Here is a 25,739-nt window from a genome sequence, read left to right as displayed (position 1 = left end):
ACTTTAAACTTATACTGTAGTGAAAGCACTCTAAAATTTCTGATAATTTTTTCTGACATTTCTGATGGTGTTTTAATTAGTCAGTGTTGTTTTAAACACATTATGTTCTGAAATCCGTGCAGTTACATTAGGAAGCAAATAAATACATTATACAGTACCATACTGTGCACACCATCTGGAAGGTATTGTCTAATTTACTTCGCTCCTCGCTTACCTGTCTCCTCACAACCTTAGCACCACATTCTACTGTGTCTAGTATGCCCTGGTAATCTTTTAACACTGTGCACCCTCAACGACCGGCTCCTCCGGTCGTTGCCCTTCCTTCTCATTCTACCATCCATAGTGTCTACACATGCGTTTTCGTAACTAGTGGATAATAAATCTTACGGAAATTGCCCGGATACGTTGGATTTTTTACCTTCTATACATCCTTTTGGATTTCAGAGACGTTCTACAGTCTTTAACAGCCTGTTCTGAAATCCGTGCAGTTACATTAGGAAGCAAATTATTACATTAAACAGTACCAAGCTGTGCACACCATCTGGAAGGTATTGTCTAGATCCAAGGGGTACACTATAACTGTGTATTACCCTCTCACTACATAGATGTATCTTTTAAATCCATTGTGGTGTATTGTACCATGGCACTCCCTTTACTATACAACCATGTGGTTGTAGCCACATGGCATTCCGTTGCATAATTTGACTCAAATTTATCTTAATTACAATGCGAGGGATTCTTAGTGCAGATAGGGTTCAACCATGAGTGTATTTTATGGCTGGATAATCAGAAAACTACTTACATGTGTCAAATTGTTTATTACATTAATATCATCTATTATATTTACTTAATCCCATTCTGCCTGCCTGCATGTACAGTATCTGGCCTTAAGTTACTGTAAATTACACTGAACAAATGTAAAGTTTCAATTGGGTCAGTGGGATATAATTTTGCCTAGTATATGTTTTCAGCCACGGTTTTGATACATGTGCTTTAAATGTATCTCATGAACAGACATTATTATGATCAATGTTCATGATTATGAGATCATCGAACCAACAATGAATGTTTCATAGTCAGGACACACTGTAGCATAAAAACTGTACAGTATGTACCACTGCTCTGTACTATGACTGTACTGTGAGTACAGAGTGCACAGAGTTACCCTGTTAAGGTGAACACTATTGTTATGACAACTGGACAAACAGCATTTATATATATGTGTATATATACACACATATAAGCTTTGAGATAGGGAAGTGATCAATTGGTCTCACTTCCAATTAGCTGCATTCTAAGCAACTTGGTGATCGAAATACTGCCAAAATGGATTTATTTTATTTTTAAACCTGTAGTGCTGATTGCCAAAATCTGAGAAAGTACATGAAACTTTGGATTTATACTGTAGTAGTTATCCAATTATCTTATATAGACAGTATGGGAAGAAAGTGTGCCATGCATGTTAAATACTAATGGTGTTACGCTATTGGACATATTGATAGACAAATCTATCCTTCTAGTGACAAAAGTTAAGTTTACCACTGCAACAGCAAGTTTCACTGAAATAATTGTACTGTAACTAGTAATAATAAACTTGTACTGTACTTCCTTCAACCAGTAGCCAGAAAATCAACTGTTAGGTATACAAGTGTATAGTACCCTCCATATGTCTGTACATGAGACTTGAATGTAGATCACTTCTTGCTTACCTATCTCCTCACATGGTCAGCACTCCACGTCACTCTAACGTACTATCCTATCGTATGTACTGTACATCATGAGGCTTGAATTTACAATGCTTCTTGCTTGTCTGTCTCCTCACAATGTACCTACTGTGAACCGGTAACCAGTTTAGCACTCCACAACCTCTACATCACAACCCACCATCTGATTACTTAGATAAACATTGAGGTGCCCTGTTAAATGCTGCTCATGTATCCCATAGACACAATCAGTGACAAATTTCAGGCTGTTGGAGAGGTTGCATGATCCCTTAGGATAAATTTAAATAATAGTGATCCCTACAGTAGATCCTAGTATTCAATAATTGCATAAATGTATGCGATGTTCTCACACTTTATTGCCGAGACGGAAGATTGCGGTCACGTCATGAACCTGCATGTGTAATGCATTCTACAGTAGTACTTGAGAATGACTTGAAAATATCCAGTAAATTGTTTCAACTTGTCATTGTATACTCACGCCCATGGCAAAGAACGTTCTGTTCATCCTAATGTTACATTTTACTAATGTCATACAAATCTGAAAAGAAAAAGAAAAAAAAAGAAAAAGAATTTTGTGCGCAGCTGTTGTTGACCTCAAAGCTTGTTGTTTATTACCTGACTACAATATTGTACAGTAAACGAGAACAGCACACTGTACAGTACATGTGCCGCAGTAGAGTACAGTTTACAATAATGATCCCCTTAATACTAGCTGAATGGTCATGGTGTTACATGTATTCTCTGCTCTCTTTAAAGTAATCCTGTCAGCCAGTCCATCAAGAGGCCTGCCTCTACTGATAAATCAAAGTTGAAAATAGTTGATGAAAGATTTTATCAGAGCTTTGGGGGTTTACAACGTCTGATGAACTTGGTTTCCTCTAGGACTAAGACAGCAGCAGTATGCATGCATTTCTACTGTCTACTGTAGGCCGTACCTAGTATATATTAAATATTAATAAACATCGGACGTGCTGTAGCATATCTTACAGTATGTTGCATACATACAATGCAGTACCATTCAGTGTCTGCTAATATTCTAGGGCTTTTATATTTTATATTTTCCCCGCATTTGTTCACTGATGGATATTCCGGTTTTTTTTCTCAGGTGATGAAGTGAAGAGTTCAGTGAACATTGGAAATATCAGCCATACAGTACTTTGTGAAGCTTCATCTGAACCTTATCAACACAATAAGAAGAAACAAAAGAGAGAAGGGCGTTTTGAGGAGCGGCCATCTAAGAATAATAGAAAATAACACACGATGAACCAACAGAGGGACGTAACAACCAATATGAGACGGCCATTGGCAAATACGATTCTGTTTCTCCTGTTTCTTACATCTTTCTCTCGAGGTAAGTTTTATAGTCCATTTAGAATAATTCTCACGATGTCAAAATTGCATTCGCGTCGTTGTTCTTAAAAGCCGACGAAAATAAGAGTTTTATTTCTCACGAAAAATTAGGAACGTAACTGCTCAGTCTAGCAATGTCACAAAGTGGTATCGAATATTATCTGAATTAGACTATTTCAAGTTCACGATTCAAAGCAGAATTTCAGTGAGCTGATGGTTTGAAAGCTCCTCTCATTATTTGCAGATCTATCCACTCATTGAGTGTTCAAAATAAATTATGTACTTGGTTTTTTTGAATGTGCATATTTTATCTGTACAGTAGTTACTAAAGTTTCTTTGCACATAGCACTGAGGAACTATTGTGGCTGGTGTCTCAAACTTATTATTTAAATGTTACATCAGCAAGAGGTTACCAAAAAGTATTAAATAGTATAATTAATTAAAAAGTTACCAGAAGGTATTTGATCTTGTGTCAGATTTTGTCTCTTTGAGCAATTGGCCAGATTGATTCATATTAGAATATATTTGCTCAAGTACGCCTCCCGAGTAATTCTTTGTATTTTTACCCAACGTTGCTCAATATTTATCCAATGTCACTTCCCTGCTCTCCTACCTGTCTCCTCACTACATTTGCACTTTCCCATCTACCCAAGCCACGTGACCGGGGATGCGTTTTGATATATATCTATTCGATTACTACGTAAACTCACTCTTGCAGATGTAAGTTCGTCGCTCTCTTCTCGATCGAATGGCGTTGACGACAAGAAACAGAACAACAGCCTGATCTACTACACCAGCGTCTGCGAGGGTAAGACGATGGATCTGCAATGTCCTGGCGAGAGGGTCATTCTGATAGAATCCGCCAACTTTGGCCGGACCGACCACGTGACTTGCCTCGGCTTCGGACGCGTCGACGACACAAACTGCGAGTCTCCCGCTACTTTCGCCGTGGTCTCTCCCATGTAAGTATCGTCACAATTCAGTCCATAAAGTGCATCATAGTTTGCACGTGTACGTGAGATGACATAAAATGTCCCACGAGTGCGGTTCAGTTGATTTACATACTGCTGCCCAGTGTTAAAAGTTCATGGTGACTTGGACATGCTGTGGATACTATTGTGTGTATTGATGATGTCATAGCACTGTGTAAACATACACTAGTATTAACTCCTCAACAAACACTCTTGTGTTACATCAGAACAAGCTTAATATTTCCTGATTGGTGTTCGTTGGTGGGAAAATTGGTGCTCATTGTCCCAATCACTTCCGTTACCGCTCATATTGGTTAAACAATGAAGAATAAGAGTCGGAAGAAGAGATTGGAGATAGACAAGCTTTTTGGGCAAATTATATTCGATGAATAGTTACTTAATATTCCTATCAACTGATGCATTTGATTGAGCAATGCATGCTGGTTACTTCTTCTAGTTATAGCAATTTAACCCAACCATCATCCTGTGTGATGTTGAATATTTAAGCTAGAATTTAAAATAGAATGTGGAAGAAGTTCAAACACCATTTGATAAAATATTTATTCTCTCATAAGCTGACTATTTGTATAAGATTTTGTCTCAGATGTATTTTATGTTTCCCTCCTCCCACGCCCCCTTCCCCTCCCCCTCCTCTCAGTTTACAAAATGTGTAAGCTGTACCTTCCACATAAATTTCAAAATGTTTACAAATGATTTCATGCTCCCTGTTCACATCAACTGTGGCCTCACTCACCTTCTCGGTCAGCAAATACATTTATGCAATCGTCGAACCCGGTAAGCAGGTCCATGGTTATCACCGACGATGCGTTAAATACTCGCTGGAGCAGTTTCTCAATCTCTGTCGGTGGAAGGTTGCTCGAATTAATACCCCTAGTTGCAGACTTCTCGATACCAGAGGAACATCGTTCTCTCATTATTCGAAGATCTGGATTATGTTGATGACATAGACCAAAATCAATCCATTTCCCATTTTGTTTGTTCACGAACCGTTTTAAAGGGTGTTATGAAAGACAGATGCACCCTTAACCGAAGAAGAGAAACCAAAAAAAGGGGGCCACGATGCTAGACAGAGGTGGAATCTGCTTCAGACTTTGTACCAAAATGTGAAAGGGAAGGGGATGGGGAGGGGGGAGGAGGAGGTGGAGGGGGTTGTGAGGGGTACAATAGGGGCAGATTTACAGAGCATTATTGACCCCTTCAAGTTTGATACCTGCCGGCAAGAGTCCTTTCTTTTAACACTTGTGTGGATTGGACACAGCGTCACACCTTCTTGTATACTCAAGAGGACTTCTTCAACCACTCCTCTTGATTGCTTCTTGGCACCTCCTTTTACTGTCTACACAAAAGAACTCCCTCTTCCTGCAAGCGCACATTTGCATATAAATATTAACGAAGGGATTCCATTTTGGTCATTTTTGGGTGTATTTTGGGGTGTATTTTTGGAGGAAGAAGATGGAATGAGACTGTTTTATGGGTTATTCCATTGTAGAATGATGATGATGATGATTATGTTAATTAGCTATCTGGGTTAGGGTTTAAAAGTATAAGATGAAGGAAAGGTTTGCATCTGGCAGGATTGATTTATTGTTCAAAGGAGGTTTGACCAGAAATGGTTTGGAGGAAGCAGATCTATTTACAATTTGTCCGGTCTTCTCAGCACCGTGGTTAAAAAATTGGTCCTGATTGGCTACATATACATGTATTTAATTTGTATATGGGCTATTTTTGCAGATACAGATTTTTAGAGAGGGGAGGGGAAGCTGGGGGATTGAGAGGCATGGGTTAGGCCAGAGGGTGGATTTGAGCATTAGCTTTAGCAAATGCGTATTAATAATATTTGCCAAGTCAAGTAGAATTCTTGAATCCCCAGGTTGTGATAAAGAAATGTACACAATAAGAAATGATCTCCAGCTGTACTGTATAATGTATAGTGTATTTCTTAATTTTTTTTATATAATAATGTTGCACTTCTTTTCAAATGGGAGATGCAATAACAATAATGTATCTATATGTATCTAGATGCGTTAATACTTTTTTTTCTCTCCGCACCTTCTGGTTGTCGTAACCCTGATGTGTCTTTTCTACTGGCTTCCTCTTCTCACCTATTTAAACTTCTCAAACAGCTGTAACGATCGCAACTCCTGCACCATCCCCGTCAACGTCAACGTATTTCACGACCCCTGCCCGGGGGTCTCAAAGTTTCTAGAGGTGCAACTGTCTTGTGTTTTGCAAAGTGGCTGTAAGTATCACCACGTGACGCTGCGGTCACCCCGTAACGCACCATGCTACTACTGACAGCATGAGATCGAGACAAAAAACCAAACCAACCCCCTCTTTAACAAAGATACGCATGAATTTTACTAAAACTTAACTCCTCCTCAATCAAAATAACAGTAGCATATATCTCAGTTGCCAACGGAGACCGAAGACAGCTACAGGTTGCACGAAGCACATGATTAACATTCAACGTAACCACTCTTCCCTCCGCAGATCTGACGATACGGTAAGGTATTCTGTACATCGTCGAGAGGAGATACATGTGTGATGCATATAGATCCGATCGATCAGATGTTAATCAAAATGTTTATGCTTCGGAAAAGGATACTTGAATGTTCTTTTTCACATACTCTCTTCTTTCTGATTAGAATCGATGGGTTCCCATCGTTTCTGACAAGCGAGCGGGATCGACTGCTTTTTGTTCCCGGCAAAAAAAATTCTCCTTCTGAATTGGTCGATTAATTATCAGGGTCTCGGCGAGAGGCAGGGGAGATGGGAATACAGTCACGATAAGATCATGTGGAGGCTGTCAGGTCGAGTGTCTGAGTTTTTTGTTGGCGTATCTGATAATCATCAATTCTGGTCTGCAAGAGTTTAATAGTAAATTAAAGGAGAATTTTCTCCCTTTTGTTGGTCCAATAGTTCTGACTAAAATTGTCTCAATCTGTAGGTAAAGATAGAGGTCAGTTAAAATGCGAATGCTTCTGTTCTACTGTACAAAGATATTCTATAATTTGGGAATTTGCATATATTCATCATTTACCTCCAGGATTTAACTCTGTCCACTGCGTGTAACTTATGAAAAAACATAGTTTGAGGACAGTATAGAGTGGTATTAGCATTGGAAAATTGTCCCAACAGGCTGTCAGACTACATACAGAATGGGGCAGTGTCCAACAACAGAAACATTAAGAGTTTAGTGCAGATCTGAACCATTTCCATATACGGATTTGTTTGAATGCAAAAAAACCATCATCATGTTGAAAGATTCTTCAAGGACATAACTGCTGTCATAATCCATGTCACCATAGCAACATGCAGCTTATGTCTGGAATTATCTTTGAATTCTGCCCTATCAAACCCTTATGACTATGCCTCTTGACCTTTGTGACCTGCATCTCCAATGGGGGAGAAATTGCTGTTTATGTTGCCCCAGAAAAATAGGAAAATGATCTCAACAGATGTAGATATAAACAAATTATTCTCCAAAAAGAAAAAAAAGAAAAAACTTACAGATGTAGATATTAACAAGTTATTCTCAAAAAAAAAAGAAGGAAAAAATGCTTTGATGGAAACCATTCGACTGTCAGCGTTTTTAACATAAAACTGAGATAAAAATTTGGTAGGATCAGAAATTCTGGTTTTGGAACAGGATGGGAAGGTTGACCTCCATCTTTGCTCCAAGATATATACATTTAAAGCAGTTGTGAACAGTTTGAACCAAAGAAGAACTGATTTCTCCTAGATTGCTTAAATGCTGTCATAAATGTCTGAAAATGTAAAAAACTGCTTGTCACTTTTGCTTGACAACCTGTTGACATAAAACCAAAACACAATATAACAAACTAACTTCTACCTCTGGGTGAAAGTGATACACTGTTAACAGTTATGCAAATATTTGCCAGATGCAAAAGTAAAAGTGTTTCGCAAAGAAAATTGGCCGGGATCCAATCAAGATGTGAGTAGCTGTAACCTCCATTCCGTAACCTTCCTTAACCAGTTGACTGACATTTTCTCAGACAGAAATATTAGCAATCCCAACACTGGTTTCATTAATGGGGGGGGGGGTGATAGGGGTGGGGGGGTTGGCAGCGTGAGAGACAATTATGTGAAATCAATGCTATGACAGTTATTGGCTGGGGGACCCCTTGTCTGCAGCAATGACTACTCAATAATTCTGATAGTCTATAAGAAAATAAAATTATTTAAAGGGGGGGGGCCATCTTATCACAACATCCATACGAAACCTCAAAGGTTCTTTGTTTTGCATTACAGTTGGTTGCAAGGTTAAATTTACGTCCACATTCATGCTCACTATGGGTTTAAAAATTTCTCATAGAGACATTTGGGGTTAAAAACTTTTGCTTGATTGCAGTGGGATTCTATCACTTTAAAAAGTTTTAAAAAAAAAAGTTCAAATTTGCAAAGTTCAAAAGTGAAGTGTTCCGTGTTTATAGAACACATGTAGAACACATTTTGGAAATTGATAATGGTTAAAGAAACGATAAATCATTTGAACCACATGAACCCCCTGGTGTGATTCCCTTGGTTAACCCTATTCTGTTCTGTTTGCCATAAACCCTGGGATGCTATTTGGTTCCCACTACTTCTACTAGGAGTACAACAGGCCTGTCATTCCTCCAGGTGGGGGTGTCATGGTGGCTCCAACATGTTGAGCTTTCTCAGCGAAGATTACAGTTGGTGGGCAATTGGAAAAGTCTGTCTTGTATTCTAATATAGTGTGTGTGAAAGTTTGATGATATCAGATGGAAAATTTTGTCAGGGTCATTCCCACTATTGAGATCGCTGGATCGCTCGCCTAAGACCGGAGGGAGGGGATGGATATGTAAATTATTACATATCAGTGAATAATTTATGCAGTATTGTATGGCAAATTAATACTCAGCAAAATGTTCTTATTGCTACAGAGGTGCAAAGATGTATTGCAGCTTTTGTGCACCATACAATAGCATTTTATGAAGTTTGTGAGAAACCAAATTTGCACACCTCAAAAATTACTACAGTAAAAAAAAAAAGTAAAGAAAAAGAAATTGTCGATACTAAAAGACCTCCCTGTCAAGGTAGTATTTTGAGTACTATTGATATTTTCTAAAAATTCTGAATGTTTACTTGTGTTAGTTAATTGCTTTGTGGAAACAAAAGAGTGACCACCGATTGATTAAAACTGCAGGGGTAGAAGATAAAACCAAACCAAGCAATCACATACAAGTGATGACATTGATAGAAATATTAACATAAATGAAGAGAGTCATGTGAGCACATTGAAGTATCCTTTTTACAATTTTCATCATTTAATCCGACTAATCTACAGGATCTTTTTCGACTAACGTTTACACGAGCATCCTCTTAAACTAATGTTGCTTTGCTTTCATTCACAGCTTTCTCCTAGTCCTTCCACTGACCTTATCTGATCCCCCCCCCAACGATCTAACCACTAACTCAACCAAAGAAAGGACGTCTGTCATTCCAGGACCACCCCCCCCCCCCCTCTCCCACCGATATTTTTTTTCCGTTTCAGTTTAGTATTATTTTTCCATTGCATGCATCCCTATAACAATATCTCCATTCTCGTTGTAGGTGCGATTATAAAACAGGTTGCTCCATTCGTGCTACAAGCGGCATTTTCGGTAACCCTTGTCCAGGAACCTTTAAATTCCTTGAAGTTTTATATGAATGCATTCTGTGGTCAGCACAGACTACAAGTAAGTATTCAAACTGACCAATTGATGGCAAAAGATGACAAAAAAAAAATAAAAATAAGGAAAGGAAAAGAAAGAAAGGGGATAAAAATATAAAGCAAAACACAGACACTTGATGAAAAATGAAGATAAAAAACAGGTTTTGGAAATTCAACAGGAACAATTGATGAATTAGCATAATTTGCTTCTATTGTTCATATAACATAGTAAAACTATAGATTAAGTTTGTATATTGTCTTTAGAAGTTTGGTGGTATGATTTAGATTTAATATAAAAACTTGGTGAGTAGTACTTAAAACTTCAGCTACAAACATATACAGTAGAACGATTGGCTTTTAACATTGCAAATTTAACAATGACATTGTTTCTTACCCTTACCCCCCTCCCCCACCCCTGCCCCACCCCTTCTAATGAGTCCTCTACCCCTATTCTTTATATCACTTCTCTGGAGATATCAGTTATTAACAAAGGTAAGATATGTTTCTGCACACAGTTATGGGATTTTAAAACTTTGTCACAAGAGGTATCTCATCAAAGGACACCCTTTTAGTATTCCCCCTCCCCCATTCCCCCTTTCTTGGGAACTCAATAAATAGCTTTTTAGAGTTCTTGCTCTTTCAATATTGACAAGTTGTTGCCAAAGTAAACACTTTTGTAACATTAGGCTGGTGTAGTAGTGATCACATCACATGGAATCCTATACCCGCCCGAGCGCTGATTAAAAACTATCAGTTACTTCTTCTAGTGCTCTCGCTTTTCCCTGGTAGTTTGAAATAAAGAGAAGCGGAATAGATTAAAGGAAATATTTGTAGTTTTGTCCAATAATTTTACCAAATTTATCAAATAGAACTCAAACTTAAGATAGCAAGTATGGAATAGCATCGAAAAACTCCGTCAAACTAGGAAAAATTACTCTATTAAAGCTATAAGGAGCGGCATTGTAATTTCATGGGATAATTATGACGGTTATGTAAATTCATCACAAAAAAAAAAAAAGGTTTGCAATGTTGGTTGTCAATTCAGATATTTGTAAATGATAGATCATGAGAATTAATATTCATAAATGTAAACATTCCAATGGTAACTGGGTAACCTATTTCAGAATAATTCCACAAAAAATAAAAAAAAGTTAAGTTCAGTAATTAAGTTGTTAAGTACATAACTATGCAGGATTGGCATGTGACATTGAGAGCCTATTTGAGTTTAGGAAAATGACATATTTTGAAATTAATTTCACTTTAGAAGAAATTGGTTGCTGACATATATAACCTGGAAGTTATTGTTCTTTATATCATTGTAAACCATGTTGTTTGGAGAAAACATGGTCTGTTTTTCATCTTGTGAGACTAAATATGATTCCATGCATCTAATTTACTTGAGATGTCATCTAAACACAGGTATTATTTATGATTGAGATGATAAGTGGAAAATAATTTTATTTCTGGATTGTTAAATTTTGTGTGTTGCTTTAAATTGCAAAATGAAGAGACTGAAAGGGGAAACCAATCACTGTTTTGTTTACAAATGATCAAACAGGAGGTTTCGCAAGTTGAAGCTAGCAGGCAGATCTACTACCACAAAGTAGAAACACATGGCAAATGAGTGATTAATATGTCTGGGTTTTCTGGAGCCTTCTCAGCCATATCAATGTTTCGGATGAAGTGCAAAGGATTCTGGGAAATGAACATTTTCAGTTTTTTTTTTTTTTTGTAGACAGAAGTTGGATAAGGATGTTGAAATTTGGAATCATAGAGTAGTGTTCACAAAAGTCCTTTCAAATGCATTCTAGTTATAAACCACGAACAAACCGAAGAGGACCCTCACGACAGTCTATATAATAATTTGTCAGTGCTGATATTTAGCACAGGAACACACTAGTATGCCTGATGAGGTATCGTTTCCTGCAGATTTCAGCCAATCGAAATGATGATCAAATAAGAAATAAATAAGTTAACTATTAAATAGGGTCTTAAGACTGTTAACTCTGGTTGTAAAAACACACAAGCCATGCACAGTCAACATACAATTACAGACAGTCAGACACATAGGTACAAGATCATGCTTGGACTTGCAAAATCCAAAAAGTTACTTTAAAACAGACCGCCTATTTTGATGAAAATGTGTCCCATACCATAAGACAAAGCCTTGCACACACCACACGGTATGTAATATTAGTGTAGTTTATCTCCTGCCATATGACAATGACATTCAACACTTTATATTTTCAAGTGACATTTTCCTATAAAACAACGACAGCTAAGAATGACAGAAATTGAGGCGATCTTCATACAGTACAACAAAAGTGAACCAAGGCACAAAGATGGCAAAGCTTAAATATGGATTGTTGAATAAATTGTTAAAACTTATCAGAAAAAAATTCAATTTTATGTGAAGGTTTTTTTTTTCTGAATATAAGTTTGAAAATAAAACACAACTAGGATGAATCCCTTTTGCTCATAAAATTCTTCTTTCAAAATTTACAGGGTGTGTAGTAGTTATTCTTGAAAGGGTGGGGGAGGGGGGGAGGAATGGTTTAAAAAGATCAAGGAGGAACTATATTTTGAACCAATTTGACTTTCAGTGACAAACTTTTAAAATGATGTGGATCAATTAGTAACAAAACCATCATTTAAACTTGATAACCCATCTGGCATATTCTAAGGGTAGCAGTGGTCTGCCAATTGTTAGATATTGAGCCAGTTTTTATCCTAAATTTGTTTGACACCTTAAAGACATGTCTTTTTTCGGACTGTTAAAATATGGTGACTGGATGAGTAAAGTTCAATCGTAAGGCGGTGTTGAGTATGTACAATGGTCTGTTCTCTTTTTGAAACAGGATTCAAATCTTTCACAGCTTTGTCAACATGGTAGCAGTTAGACAAATATTAAAAAAAAAAAAACATAACTAAGACATGTGAAAAAGAAGAAAAAGGATTCAGTTTGACATTAAATAAACCTATGAACTGACTATTGAGGGGGGGGGGGGGGTGGGCAGGGGGAGGGAAGCTGTTCCACTTCAAATTATACAATACTTGCCAAAAATGTTGGAGCCAAGGAACTCATTTCCTCTGAAAGCAGCTGTAAAATGTTTAATGTCAAAAGTTCACTGTAACAATGGTAACATTAGCTGCAGAGAGGTGCCTATGCTAGTGACCCTTATCTTTAATGTCACAAAAAGGGCTGGTATAAACAAATCAATCAGTGCAAGAATATATGGAGTGTCATAAGTATGGCAGTCATGATTAAGGGAGGGGGGGGAGGGGAACTCCTTGATCATAGTCATTTAAAGCGGTATTGCATTCAAAAAGATAACATTCTCTCAGAACAAAGCCATATTGGCCATAGGAGTTAAGATGTCAGCTTGTTGCCTAATAATTCCGCTGTTTAAATACCTCTAATCCTTGTGGTCAGTTAGTAAGAAATCAACTGTTACAAATTGTGTAAAAGTGTAAGAGAAATGTAAGAAAAAAAGTATTACAAAAATTGTTTGAAGAAGTAATAAGCTCAAAAAGGAACACCCTGTCATTGTCACTACATTTATAAGCAGAATCTTTCTTCAAGAGATATTTGATCTGATGAGTTATTAAAACAGTTTAGCCCAAAAAAACATGCATTATAATGAAATCATAAAAAACACCCAATAACAACAAAAAATGATTGTAATGAGGAACAAGTAGTTTGGAATTTAATGCAAAATACTGCTTTAATATGTTTTGTTTCCTTGAAGTCAAGTAACTTATTATTTCAGTCTGTATTTAGTTTGTTTTCTCATGTTTTGTTTTTTCGTTGTCAGAAGTAGAGAAAACATGTTTACAATGAGTTGCCTGAAGGCTTGAATATCATCATGTGTATCTTATGAATGATGTTTGACTATCAGGTCTAGAAGGGTGAAAGTTACCTTCAACTGAACTTATTCAGGTTTAGATAACATATGAACCTATAGGCAGTGGTGTAAGATTTAAACATATAGGCAGTGGTGTTACATATAAATATGTAGACAATGCTGTAAGATATAAACGTATAGGAAATAATGTAAGATATTAACATATAGGTAGTGGTGTAACATATAAACATATAGACAATGTTGTAAGATATAAACTTATAGGCAATGGTGTAAGATATAAACTTATAGGCAATGGTGTAAGATATACACTTATAGGCAATGGTGTAAGATATAAACATATAGGCAATGGTGTAAGATAAGCATATAGGTAGTGGTGTTATATATTAACATATAGGCAGTGGTGTAACATATAACATATAGACAATGGTGTAAGATATAAACTTATAGGAAATGGTGTAAGATAAGCATATAGGTAGTGGTGTTATATATTAATATATAGGCAGTGGTGTAACATATGAACATATAGGCAATGGTGTAAGATATAAACTTATAGGCAATGGTGTAAGATATAAACATATAGGCAGTGGTGCAACATATAAACATATATGCAATGGTGTAAGATATTATCATGTAGGCAATGGTGTTACATATTGGTCTTAAAATGAACCAGAAGGGATTATTACCCAGTCCAAGTTAAGATCCTGTATGATAACTTTAACATTGTCTGTAAGGGAGAAAATGTTGACAAGTCTGTGACTTCCCTGGTCAAGAGATGTAAGTTGTTAGTACCTCGAAAGAAAGGTGATTGATCATTTTTGTTGTCTTTGAGACTAAATTGTTTTAGAATCCTTGTGGCTTTTCAGAAAAATTAAACCCTCCATGTCGTTTATACTGTACTTCATTAATCAACTGCATCACAGTAGCCAATCAGATTTGATAGTTTTTTAATCAAGATTTGAAAAGTTAGAAGCGAGCTTAGACATGTCCTGTCTCTATTCCGCGATCCAAAAATGGTAAAAACGATAGTATAGGCTTGTGATATTATGCAAATCATGGGATAAACAATGTCTCTAGCTACGATAAAAATGAAACATTTCAAATTTTTCTCTCCTGTAAAATATGGAATATCGTAAGTCACGATATACACTGTGTGTAATAGTAATCAAAGTTTTGTCTTGTCCATCTAGTTTCCCCACAAAACTTAAAACTTAAAAAAAAAATCATGAAAACCAGTCCACAACCCATGTCTAACTGAGATGTACTTAGCCGACATTTCGTGGACTTGTAGTATCTTTTGTTTTCGACCCAATTAATTCCTTTGTAAGCTCACTTTCAAGTGGTCTCTTTATAATGTAAACCCTTCTCTCTCGGTATCTTTTCTACATTTTGGTGGGTTTCATTTTAATCTTGTCAGTTATGAAATTTAAAAAAAAAAGAAGCAGTTTATGAGGAAACTAAAATATAGATCTCATATTATTTTTTGAAAATCATCATAAACAATGAATAACCTAGTAACATCTGTCGAGCATATCATGCTACTTCATGTACCTATGGGTAGAATGCTTTATATTAAATCTCTAACATTTGACAGAACCCTTTTGTTTGTTTTTCATTTATTATAAACAATAACACACAGGGAGTGTAAAAAGTATTGTCATCTGTGTATTATCCTCGAGGTCAAAGGCTATATTTCATCTCTGATCTCTTCCTGGTGACTAATTCTTATTCAAACGAAAAATTAACACATTCTATTCACTGAGAGCTGCAAGAAGGCAAAGTCATTCATGTTGTTCAGCAGATATGATGTTATCAATGAAAACATGGGACTTGTATTGGCTATCAAAGATCGCTTAAGGGCTGGGAGGAATCTGTTTGCAGACTGTTTTAGTCCACATTCCGATGAAAGGACAAAAAACATTCGCTTTACGAATGTGAAAAGAGAAAGAAAAATAAACCAAATTTTTTTTAAGCGTTTGATAGAGAATTTAATGATGGTGCAACTTATGATCACTAAATGACTCATAAAGTGTGTATTCTAAAGATTCCCTTGGGGTAGAAATAACAAACCATTAAAAAAGGGAGATTTGAAAAAGATTCACTTTTGTAAGAAAATGGAAAGTATGCTCCTAAAATTCACTGCCAGGACTTCAAACTTGCAATTTTTTTTTTTTTTTTTTCAAATACTGTAGCTGTTGGGATGTATTTCATAATTAAACAGACTTTCAATTGGCCTTTTGCACTCATGGAAGATGTTTGTAATGGTCTGTAACAAAAAAAAAGTGTTGTGTGGACCTTGTCAGTTTAGTACAGTAGGCATCATATAAAATAGGTGCAGTTAGCCTTTCACTGTGACTGTACAATGAGACTTAACTTTAATGACTTAACTTAACTTTCACTGTGACTGTACCTTTCACTGTGACTGTACCATGAGACTTAACATTAGAGACTTAACTTTACTTTAATGTTATGTTGAAACTGTGTTTCTTATGGACAGATCCTCACAAATTTTTAATAAACCATAAAACAGATTATATATTTTACTAACGTACATTTGCAAAAACTAATTTGGATGCAGTATGTAAAATTAACTTAAATAAATTTGTATGCATATATATTTTGGAGCTAAATTTGATTCTACATATGAATGGTAAGGTCAGTATAAACTTACTGTGGGCCATGAGAGCAAATCAAATCTTTACTGTGGGATAACCTGAATACAAGTGACTTCTCCTCTGAGGTTGTCAAGGGTGACGTCAACGTGACACAGATCCTCTGTAACTTCTAAGTTATCAAAAATTCAACCATATCTCTTAACATGCATTTTTCAATTTTGGCATTCTATGCCATCGTCATGGATACGATGATGCTCCGGAAGTCATAGATCTAATTTAGTTTGGCCCATTGATATAAAAAAACGTAGCAAATATAATAAATCCAAGTGGAGTGGGGTGTCTTACCTCAAAACATATTTAATACTTTCCTTCACATTCTTGTTGCGTGAGTCCTCCTCTGAGGTCGTTTATCATTTATCCACTATCCAGGTATGTTGAGTTCATACACTGCGATAATCTCTGGTTAAGAGATCCATGCCATAACAACAGCTATAAAATATTGCAATAAAAATAATCAAGATCTTTTGAGGGATAGTGCACACGAACCCAGCTGCATGGTGACAAATAGTTTTCATGAACAGGTTTTGTTATCAGGACTTCCAGAAAATGCCAAAATGGTGACGTGTGATAATGATTATCCTTTGGCAGAACTTTGACTTTTGGTTTTCAAATTTTCTGGCAATTTGACCTTTAACCAACAGGACAAAACTCAAAATGAGATGGCAATATTAGTCCAAGACTCTTAATAAGTTGTTCCCCCATCATGAACAAAAATTAGCATGAAATGAATAATTCGAAATGGATTCTTAAAACTGTGGTCACTCAGGCGAGCTGTTTTGAAATTAGAATGCATCGCAAATTAAAAAGATGCGGATGGGAAATTTGCAGACGTATTTTAGTCATATATTTAATTCATTTTTCACCGCTACTTGAGGGAATTATACATGACTAGTTATAAAAGTGCTTAACTGCTTTGTTGTGGGAATTATGCCCTTAGAGGAACAGGGGGACAGAACACCTTAAAAAGGAGCAAAATAATTTACTTCACTGTATAAATTTTTCATTTTTGGGATGCCCTTTACTTCCTGAAGTTCCATAGGTGATGCTGTTTTTGGATCTGTATGCATTAAACAAATATTGCTAACAAAATGTGACCATTTTAAACTTAGGTGGAATTTGCTAAGTGAGAGTATACTCTACTGTACATACAAAATAAATCATTTACTAATAGTATAATACAATGTTCTATGATGTGCATTTATGTATATCAATATTATCTAGCAGGTCTGGTCTTTCATTTATATCAGATTTCATTCAAAATATGCTATTTAAAGCCAGGATTCAATATTCAAGTAAATTGCTAGAAAACCGTGATATTTGTGTACCGAAAAATATTCCAGTTATAAAATCTTGTGAATCCCAGGTATATCTATCCATCTCCCAAATTCTAAATCCCATTTCCTCGGCCACTTTCCCAACTTTTCCTTTCACTCCCTCATTCGATGTGATACTCCCACCCCCCCCCCCCCCTCCCAGACCCATCCCAATTATAGTCCCAAACTTAAAAGAAGCAAATGTTGCCAGGTTAAACATTAAAAAAAAAACAGTTTGTACATAATAAAAGATACACAAAATAAATATTGAAAAAAATATAAAACATGAAATGGCACAGATATAAAATGTTATGTTATTTTAAAGAGAGCTGTAGAAGGAAATATTCTACTTAAAGGGTCAGCACATTTATTTAAACTCTGTGTATAATCAGCGGATTTTTCATATAATTTAGAACTTAAACAGATTTAAGTCTGTTTTCATGCACCTTGCTAAAACAGCATGATATCATTAAGAGGCAAGCAGTAAAGTCGCTTGTATAACAGGATGCTTTTTACTTGCATGCAAAATCATTTGCCTAATAATAAAGTTTAAAATCATTATTTTCATAATTTATCATATATTTTTGTGTGAATATATATATCCATGGTTACCACTAGAAATGGTTAGCTGTATGGCATAGAAATTGGTTTCCCCACTTAAACTTACTTTGTTGTTCTGTTTGTTATAAAATAATAGCTTTGGTTGCACAACTTGGCATTTTAAAAGTAATTTTCTTTGGTTTTGAATGGAGACTATCCGATGAGATTTTGCCAGAAATGGATAGATATATGACATAAAAAATTTGCTTTCCACTTAAACCTACTTTTTTGGTCTGTTCGTTGTGCACATTAGAAACATTTGCATTTGAGAAAATATCATTTTATATTTCAATTGAAACTGACCTTGGCCATTAATTGGAAATTTTTCAGTGTTAAAGATACACACTTATAAAGTATGAAGATAGGCACAACTGTAAACAGAAACCCCATAGAGACGTTCTTCGTATTTTTGTCGTCGATGTAATTAGTTTGACTCTAATTTCTACATTCGGATAGTATTAACCCTGTCCTTCTTGCATGAATGTTAATGTTTATTGCTTTAACTTCCTTAGCAACTCCAGCTACTTCCACAGCGAGTAGCAGCAACAATCCGTTGACTGACGGAGATGTGTCTACCCTCACTGTCGAAGTGACTTCATCAGTCACAACACCAACGGCCAAGATGGAGACTACAACTGTGATAATGAAAGGTAATTTATATAAAGACATCATATATCACTTCATCTACTCTAGTATCACCCCTCTCTCTACCAACCACCTAAACCAACCTATAACCCTCACACCAACCTAGACCCACTGTTAAGCCCCATCCCACCCCACTGTCATACCCTAATCCATATCCGTCACTACTGTACAACCCCACCCACCCCTAATCCCACACACCTCTAACCCCACCTACCCAAACACGGATATTCACTGACATCACTATAAACACAAGCACAATAAAGCCACTCACCATAGCCCACCAACCCTTACCCCACACATACCCCATCATCTTTGTATCATGTATAGAAAACGAGATGTGAAAGTAAGTATTTATATATATATATATGTATATATGTATGTTTATTTTTATATGGACAGTTTTTGCCATGGTGCACTGACCTACAGTATTCCTTGTGGAGCAACCTCGGAAGAAGTTACAATTCTAATTCCAACAATAAATTTCAGAGATGCAACACCTCCCTTTTCGAGCTGTTCCAGTCATGTTTTGCAGTGATAATTAAATTTCAGAATTCAGGTGTTGTAAAAGACACCTGAGTAGAAAATAGATTGAAGCAAACATGTGTATACGCAGATACGTAAATTATTATTTACCGATTGGTTTTTAAAATGTCATCCATGACCAACGGGAGTAAAATATCAATTTTTTTCCTATTTATCTTGCAGAACCTTCGACCAAGCCTCCTTCCAATATTTGTCCAGGGACATCACGAAGAGGAATCTCATGGCCCAGCACCATCAGGGGTGTCATCGTTGAGAAGCCGTGCCCAGAAGGATCAACAGGTAAGGAAGGCAAAACAGAAAAAACATATTTTTGAGGTCTCAGGTGTGTTCGAAGGTAGTGTAAGTGACAAATTGACCCTCGGTCATCAGTAGGAAGCAATTTCAATATGTGGGCGAATGAAAGGTGTGAATCAAGGAGGTCCTAAAGATGAGTTAAAGGTAGGCTTCATTCCATCATGCGCTAACAATGGTAGGATAGTGTTTATCCATTAACACGGAAAAATTGAAGAAACTGAATTTTCGTTTGTCAGCTGTGCCATACACGATAGTTGTAGGCAAGCATTTCATGATAGTACAATGTGCCTGATCTTAGGATCTGAACCAGGAGTTGTTAGCCTTTACTTAGAATCGTAATTGGTTGCAAAAAAAGACTCCAGATTCTCATTCAATAGTTTGTGTACAGGGTGACTATGTCTTTGTCAAACATCTGTAAAAGATCAGCTTGATCTAAGAACTGTTGTTATGAAAAAAACATTGGATTTTTGTTGCACTTTCCTCGGAAACACTCGACTCCTAAAGCAAAAGTAGCGACTTGGAGTAGGAGTCAAGCCGAGTGTTTCCAAGGTAATGAGCAATAAAAAATCCACCGTTTTTGCATATTAACAGTTCTTAAACTCTGAGTAAGATTCGAGTAACTCGTCATGGCCTAGTCATCTTTTTGAATACTGTTTGCCCGTTAACAAGTGTAACAAAACTAGTGACAGGAGTCTATCAAAATAAATAAAATAAATCACAATTCGGATGGATGGTTCTTGGATCCACCACGTTGGACATGGCAAGGCATAGAAAGGGTATGAAGTTCACGGCAGTCTAAGCAATCTTAGCTGCAGGAGGCATAATTAGTGGCGATTTTATCTCAAGGTGAACAAGAGAAGATTGAAAAGATTACAAATTGTTGGTAATACTAAGTCAGCAGGAGTGTCTGTCAGTCTGTGGGACTAGCAGCACTGTTAGTCCGTGAGTGGGCGTCTGTGGACATACCTCATAACACCTGTATTCAAGAAAGGATGCCAAGCAGAAAGATTGTGCTTTTCTTGTTTTTAAGTTTTGTAATTATTGACAGCTAGTCATGGGTGGATGGGTGGGTGCTGCTTTGTTTGCCACCAATAGACAAAAGCCAGTATATCTCTCTGTTTTCTTGAGCCAGCGTTATTTGTCTTATAAGCTCCTGTTTAATGCCTGACTTGGTGTTGCGGTTATGTATCGTGACTGCGTATACGCATGGCCGTGAAAATCAACCCTTTAACACTTCACTGCAGATAATGTCTTTGTTAAGTGTCTGCTAGTAAAATGTTAAACCTTTACAAAGGTACAGTAAGAGGTTTTTTGTTTTTGATGATAGATAAGATTAACAATAGAATTTTCTTTTTTTTTTGGGGGGGGGGGGATATGGCCCCACCTCGATGAATGGAATCTGCTAAACCTGTTTTCTGACAAAAGGTTACAGTGATGAATATCTCTGTTTAGCATGTGCCGTTCGGAAAGTAAATTTTGAATTCTGAATTTGCCACAGTGTGGTGTTTATTATACTTGACTGTTGAAGGTAGAACTGGTTCTACCTATAAACCCTTATCTGTTGTTTGTCTCCATCAAAATCACACCAGCAAGAATTGACCATAAACTTTTAAGAGATATGCAAATGAAGTAATAATATATTACAGTGAGTCTGTGGGACACAAAGTTTTCTGTATTGAATCAACACAGTTTATAACTCTATAACATGGAACCCCTACTGTAAATGGTAGTGACAGCATTTAATGTAGATCCCTGTGTTTACACTGTGATGGTATCCAACGAGTCTTTGAAACAATAAATCTATGGTTACCCAGAAGATCAATCATAATATTCCTACCTCCCTGTTTTCCCCTCCCTTCTTTCTGTTGCCTAAAGTTTTAGTTTTGAATATGATATTCTGACATGTTTACAGCGTAGTAAAGATGGAATTTTATTAGTGATCTATATGCTTTATGCAAACATAAACTTGTGTCTGGTAGCATTCTGGACATTTGACCACCAAGGAAGACTAGGTCTGTCAGGAAAAAACAAAAGAGAGAGGGGGGGAAGAAAATTATGGAGGAAAAAGTGAAAGAAATGAAAGCAAAACCCTCTAGTTTGGAAATTCATCTTTGACATTGTTTATGATTATGACATATTTCAAATTGAAAACAAAAATGGCATGATTCAACTTGTCCGACTGTCCAAACTTCACTGTAGGTGGAATTCCTATCAATTTGATTCAAAGAAGTAGAGTTAGTTTGTACTCAAAGAGGAGTGCAGGAAATTTAAAATTATAAATCAAGCCACCTCCTCCTCCTCTACAACTTCATGTGACCTCATACAGAAGGGCTGTTTACATGTTAGGGGGGGGGGGGGGTTATACCCAGAGATATGGTCATAAAGAACAGAATCCAGCAGACTTCCCTTTGATGTTGTTGTGCGTACTCACAACACCACGACACCAGCACTTGAGGCAGACTTTCTGTGTATACTGCCATGGTGACGAGGTGAACAAACTTCCTCAGCTCTTGAAGAGAGAAAGTGAAAGAAGGAGTAGTAGTAGTAAGTTGAGTCTCGTGTATCCGACATGCTCACCGAATAACCTCCGCCACGTATCACAATCTTGCGCAGAAATCTTGTGCAGATCTTGCGCAGAAATGTTGATTATGAAAGTGAAAGAAGGATGATACTAAATGATAATGTATTAATGTTGTCATAACTTATGACTTAGTTTGTATTTTATTGACTTTTTCGAGGGGGGTACTCTGAGAAGTTGCTATCTCACAACACAACTTTCTTTGCCAAGCGTCAGAATGAGAAAGTGAAAGATGCCATATCGTAAACTAGCATATCGTAAACTAGCTATGGCAATAAGGACATTAAGAAATACCGGGTCTACTCAATGCTCAGCAGGTATTTAGGTTGATTTTAATTTGTCGGCCAAAGTCAATCCCCAGAGAGAAAGAGGAAGTCCAATTGGCTCTGACTCGATTCCTAGAGAGGGGAAAATGTCTGTCAACATCCTCCTAGTGGCCGCCTGAGGTGAAGAGAAGAGGATGAAATCAAATAAGCAGCCGATAGGTTAGCTGCCAAAGAGAGGAAGCGTCTGACTCTTGTGTGTAAAAGCTTATAGTAGTAGTAGGCTAATGACCTCTGTACTACAGTGTGGATATAAACCACACCGATGATGATAGACTACAAGTTGTTACTTTACAGAAAGCTTGACTGTGTCGAGATTGGGGGGGGGGGGGGGGAGAAGTAGACAGCCCTTACGGTACAGTAGCTGGAAAGTAGCAACTGCATGAATTTGCACAGAGTCTGCTGTTAGCAGGAAGACATTGACAATTTTTCTTTCCTTGATACCTTTGGTCTCACTAAATACAGTTGTGAGCTGTGTTCAAGTGGATAATGTTAGTGGAAGTTTATAGATAGAATGAAACCTAGCATCTCTTTTAATAGGAAATAAAGTATTTCTCGTCGCAAAGTTCAGTTAGCATGTTGATAGCTTGTAACATCAGTTGTCACTGGCAGTCGTCAAGTATTGCTAATAAGGTCGAATCTGTGATAATTAACTATAAGTGTACTTGTTGTTTTACCAGTCGGAATTCAAATCAATTTCCTTTTTGAATCGGCCAGTAGTCTGGGTGGAGTTTATTCAGCTGATAAATAGTTGGTGTCCTTGCCTCCAGTTAAAGATGATAAGACAGTCCTGGTTGCAGAGAAACAACCACTCTATTTTAGATGTTTAAATTCAAATGACCAATGCACTAACATTATATTGAAACTTATGAATGTGTTTCATTGTTCCAAACAACTCAGCAGGTCACAGATCATTGAGCTGCATGCAAATATCATATATAATTTCATACAGTATTTCCTCTAAACCCACACATTGTGTGCTAGAAGTTTTTATTAATGTAATTCAGTATTTCTAGTTCAAGTAATAGAAATAAGTAACTGGTTGATACTTCATGTCCAAATGCATGATCATACAGGGATAAATAAATCTTTGGGTCTGGGTAGAAGAATGTGGATCACATACTATTCCTTTTTTTGAGAAATGATCCTTTAAGCATCTGAAGTTCATCAGTCAAAGTGACTGGATAACTAAGTCTAACACATTGACCATGAGGTCATTTCCCTTATAGCAAATACAAACTCAATAGCCAAACATAAGACTTTTATGGCCTCAAATAACATGTTTGCAATGCATAACAAACTTGTTAAGGGACAAATGAAATTAATTGACTGTCACCTGACAGGGTGATCTGTTGGTTATATGAAGGTCCAAAACTTGGTATTAAATTTGATAAAACAATGGATTAAATTTAAACCTATCATGTTAGCCTGCACTGAAGAATCGTTACCTGGCAGTGAAATTTTTCTTATTCTTGGATTATAATTCTGCAGACAGTAGTGCTTTTAAATAAAGTAACAAAATGTTATCTCTCTTCCGGTCTATTGGTTGGCAAGAGAGTAATCTAGTCAAAAACGTAACCACCTAGTTGCAGTCTGCGATCCATTGCATTAAAAGACTTACATGGTAGTTTAACTTGGAAGGAAATTAGCTCTCGTAAGGTTAATCAGCGCACGCTCCCGTCTGTAAAAGAAAGAAGGTTACTGTGTTAATTGCCAACATGTGCTTTAAATTGGCTGTAAAAATATGAAAATGATATTTGTTAGAATGACAGACTTATGATCTCAGATATTGGCATACTTGAGGAAAGAGAATATAGGTGGCAAAAAGTAAGCGCTTAGAAATATTTGAAAAATGGACAGTTTTATTTGAATTGTTGTAATTAGACAGGCACAACCAATGTCAGTACTTGTTACAGTTTTAATAGGTCACTGGGATTTGGGGCTATGGAGGTACAGTAGTAACATTCTTTTGCTTTCGACACCAAAGAACCAATTACAGAATTTTGGGAATGCTATAATTTGCGAACATGTCCAGCTGTTGCGACCAAGCGTCTTTGGAATCCCTTACCATGGCCTGGATAAAACATGTCCCCACGATGGCCTGTTATGGTACGTTACTTGTATAGGACACTACTCTTTAGTTTGGGAAATGTACAAAGTTTCTGAAAGTTGAGGTGTGGGATACAGATATGCCATATCCTTTGAGTACCTGTTAAACTAGCAGGTTCTTTGTAGTGGAGAACCTGTATTCATCTGCTATAAGCAGTTTATGAAATACATTGCAGCTGTGGGGAGAATGACAGTAGGAAATTATAAGGAGTCTGGAGTTGCTATGGCAACTGATTTTCCAACGAAAGAGGAAAATTGACAGAAAAGTAGATATCATTATATTTTTTTTATTTTTATTTTTCTGATCAAAACTTTGGTTTTTGTTATGCCATAATTTGATCAATATGCGATTTGACAAAATATGGAGAATGAAGAAATTTTATTTGTCTACGTACGGCAGTCTTAGAGCTGCAATTGATGCTGGTTTTTTTCTTTGTAGAAATCATTATTTACTATGTTTTACAGTGGCTGCCAGGTAGCTCTGCTTAATTAAACCTACAGTACAATTGTGCATAAATGAAAATAATAATATTAATATAAAAAAAAGTGGGGTAAGAAATTTATGAAGGTTTATTTCTCAAATAAATGTGGAAAACTTAATGAAGTGGCTTTCCTTTCTTGACCTCAGTATAAATAACATCGTCAGTCATATAATTATGCTAAAGTGTACAGTTAAAAACTCTGACGTTAACGTTGCTTTGGAACATGCAGGGTCTAAAGAAAACACAGGAAAAGTAAATCTAGGAATAGCAATGAATCATGTGGAAATGTGAATGAAAAGGAAATGTTTTGGGGGCATATTAACAGGTAAAGCATAATAATGAACATGTATGTGTGTATGTCTGCTTCATACTGATATTTTTACATATGTTTACAATATTTAAATGTTAACCTTAAAGGGGGAGGGAGGGGGGCACAATCCCAGCCATCATTAGGTCATGTGAAGTTAAAAAGGTTCTTCCATGTACTTTAGATTCAGCATCTTCAAGTCCCATCTCAATCGCAGATAATAAACATAGCAAAAACGTAAAGAAT

General features: G+C 36.5%; 1 protein-coding gene across 12 annotated transcripts in view; it reads left to right on the top strand.

The window, feature by feature from the left end:
• Window positions 1–25,739, top strand: part of LOC139977761 (adhesion G protein-coupled receptor L2-like) — a 102,392-nt gene that overhangs the window by 37,214 nt on the left and 39,439 nt on the right. For 11 of the 12 annotated variants that reach the window (XM_071987400.1, XM_071987467.1, XM_071987449.1 and 8 more), the window contains 5 exons: window positions 2,830–3,075; window positions 3,793–4,036; window positions 9,662–9,786; window positions 18,725–18,862; window positions 19,563–19,679. In XM_071987400.1, the coding sequence (XP_071843501.1) occupies window positions 2,985–3,075; window positions 3,793–4,036; window positions 9,662–9,786; window positions 18,725–18,862; window positions 19,563–19,679 (715 nt within the window). In that variant the 5' untranslated portion in view covers window positions 2,830–2,984. Of the gene's footprint in view, window positions 1–2,829; window positions 3,076–3,792; window positions 4,037–6,189; window positions 6,306–9,661; window positions 9,787–18,724; window positions 18,863–19,562; window positions 19,680–25,739 lie in introns of all 12 variants that reach the window. The other variant, XM_071987412.1, reaches the window with a different exon arrangement.

Source organism: Apostichopus japonicus, chromosome 2 (genome assembly GCF_037975245.1).
Source record: "Apostichopus japonicus isolate 1M-3 chromosome 2, ASM3797524v1, whole genome shotgun sequence".
NCBI classification, from domain to species: domain Eukaryota; kingdom Metazoa; phylum Echinodermata; class Holothuroidea; order Aspidochirotida; family Stichopodidae; genus Apostichopus; species Apostichopus japonicus.
This window is presented reverse-complemented; position numbering and strand designations above follow the sequence as displayed.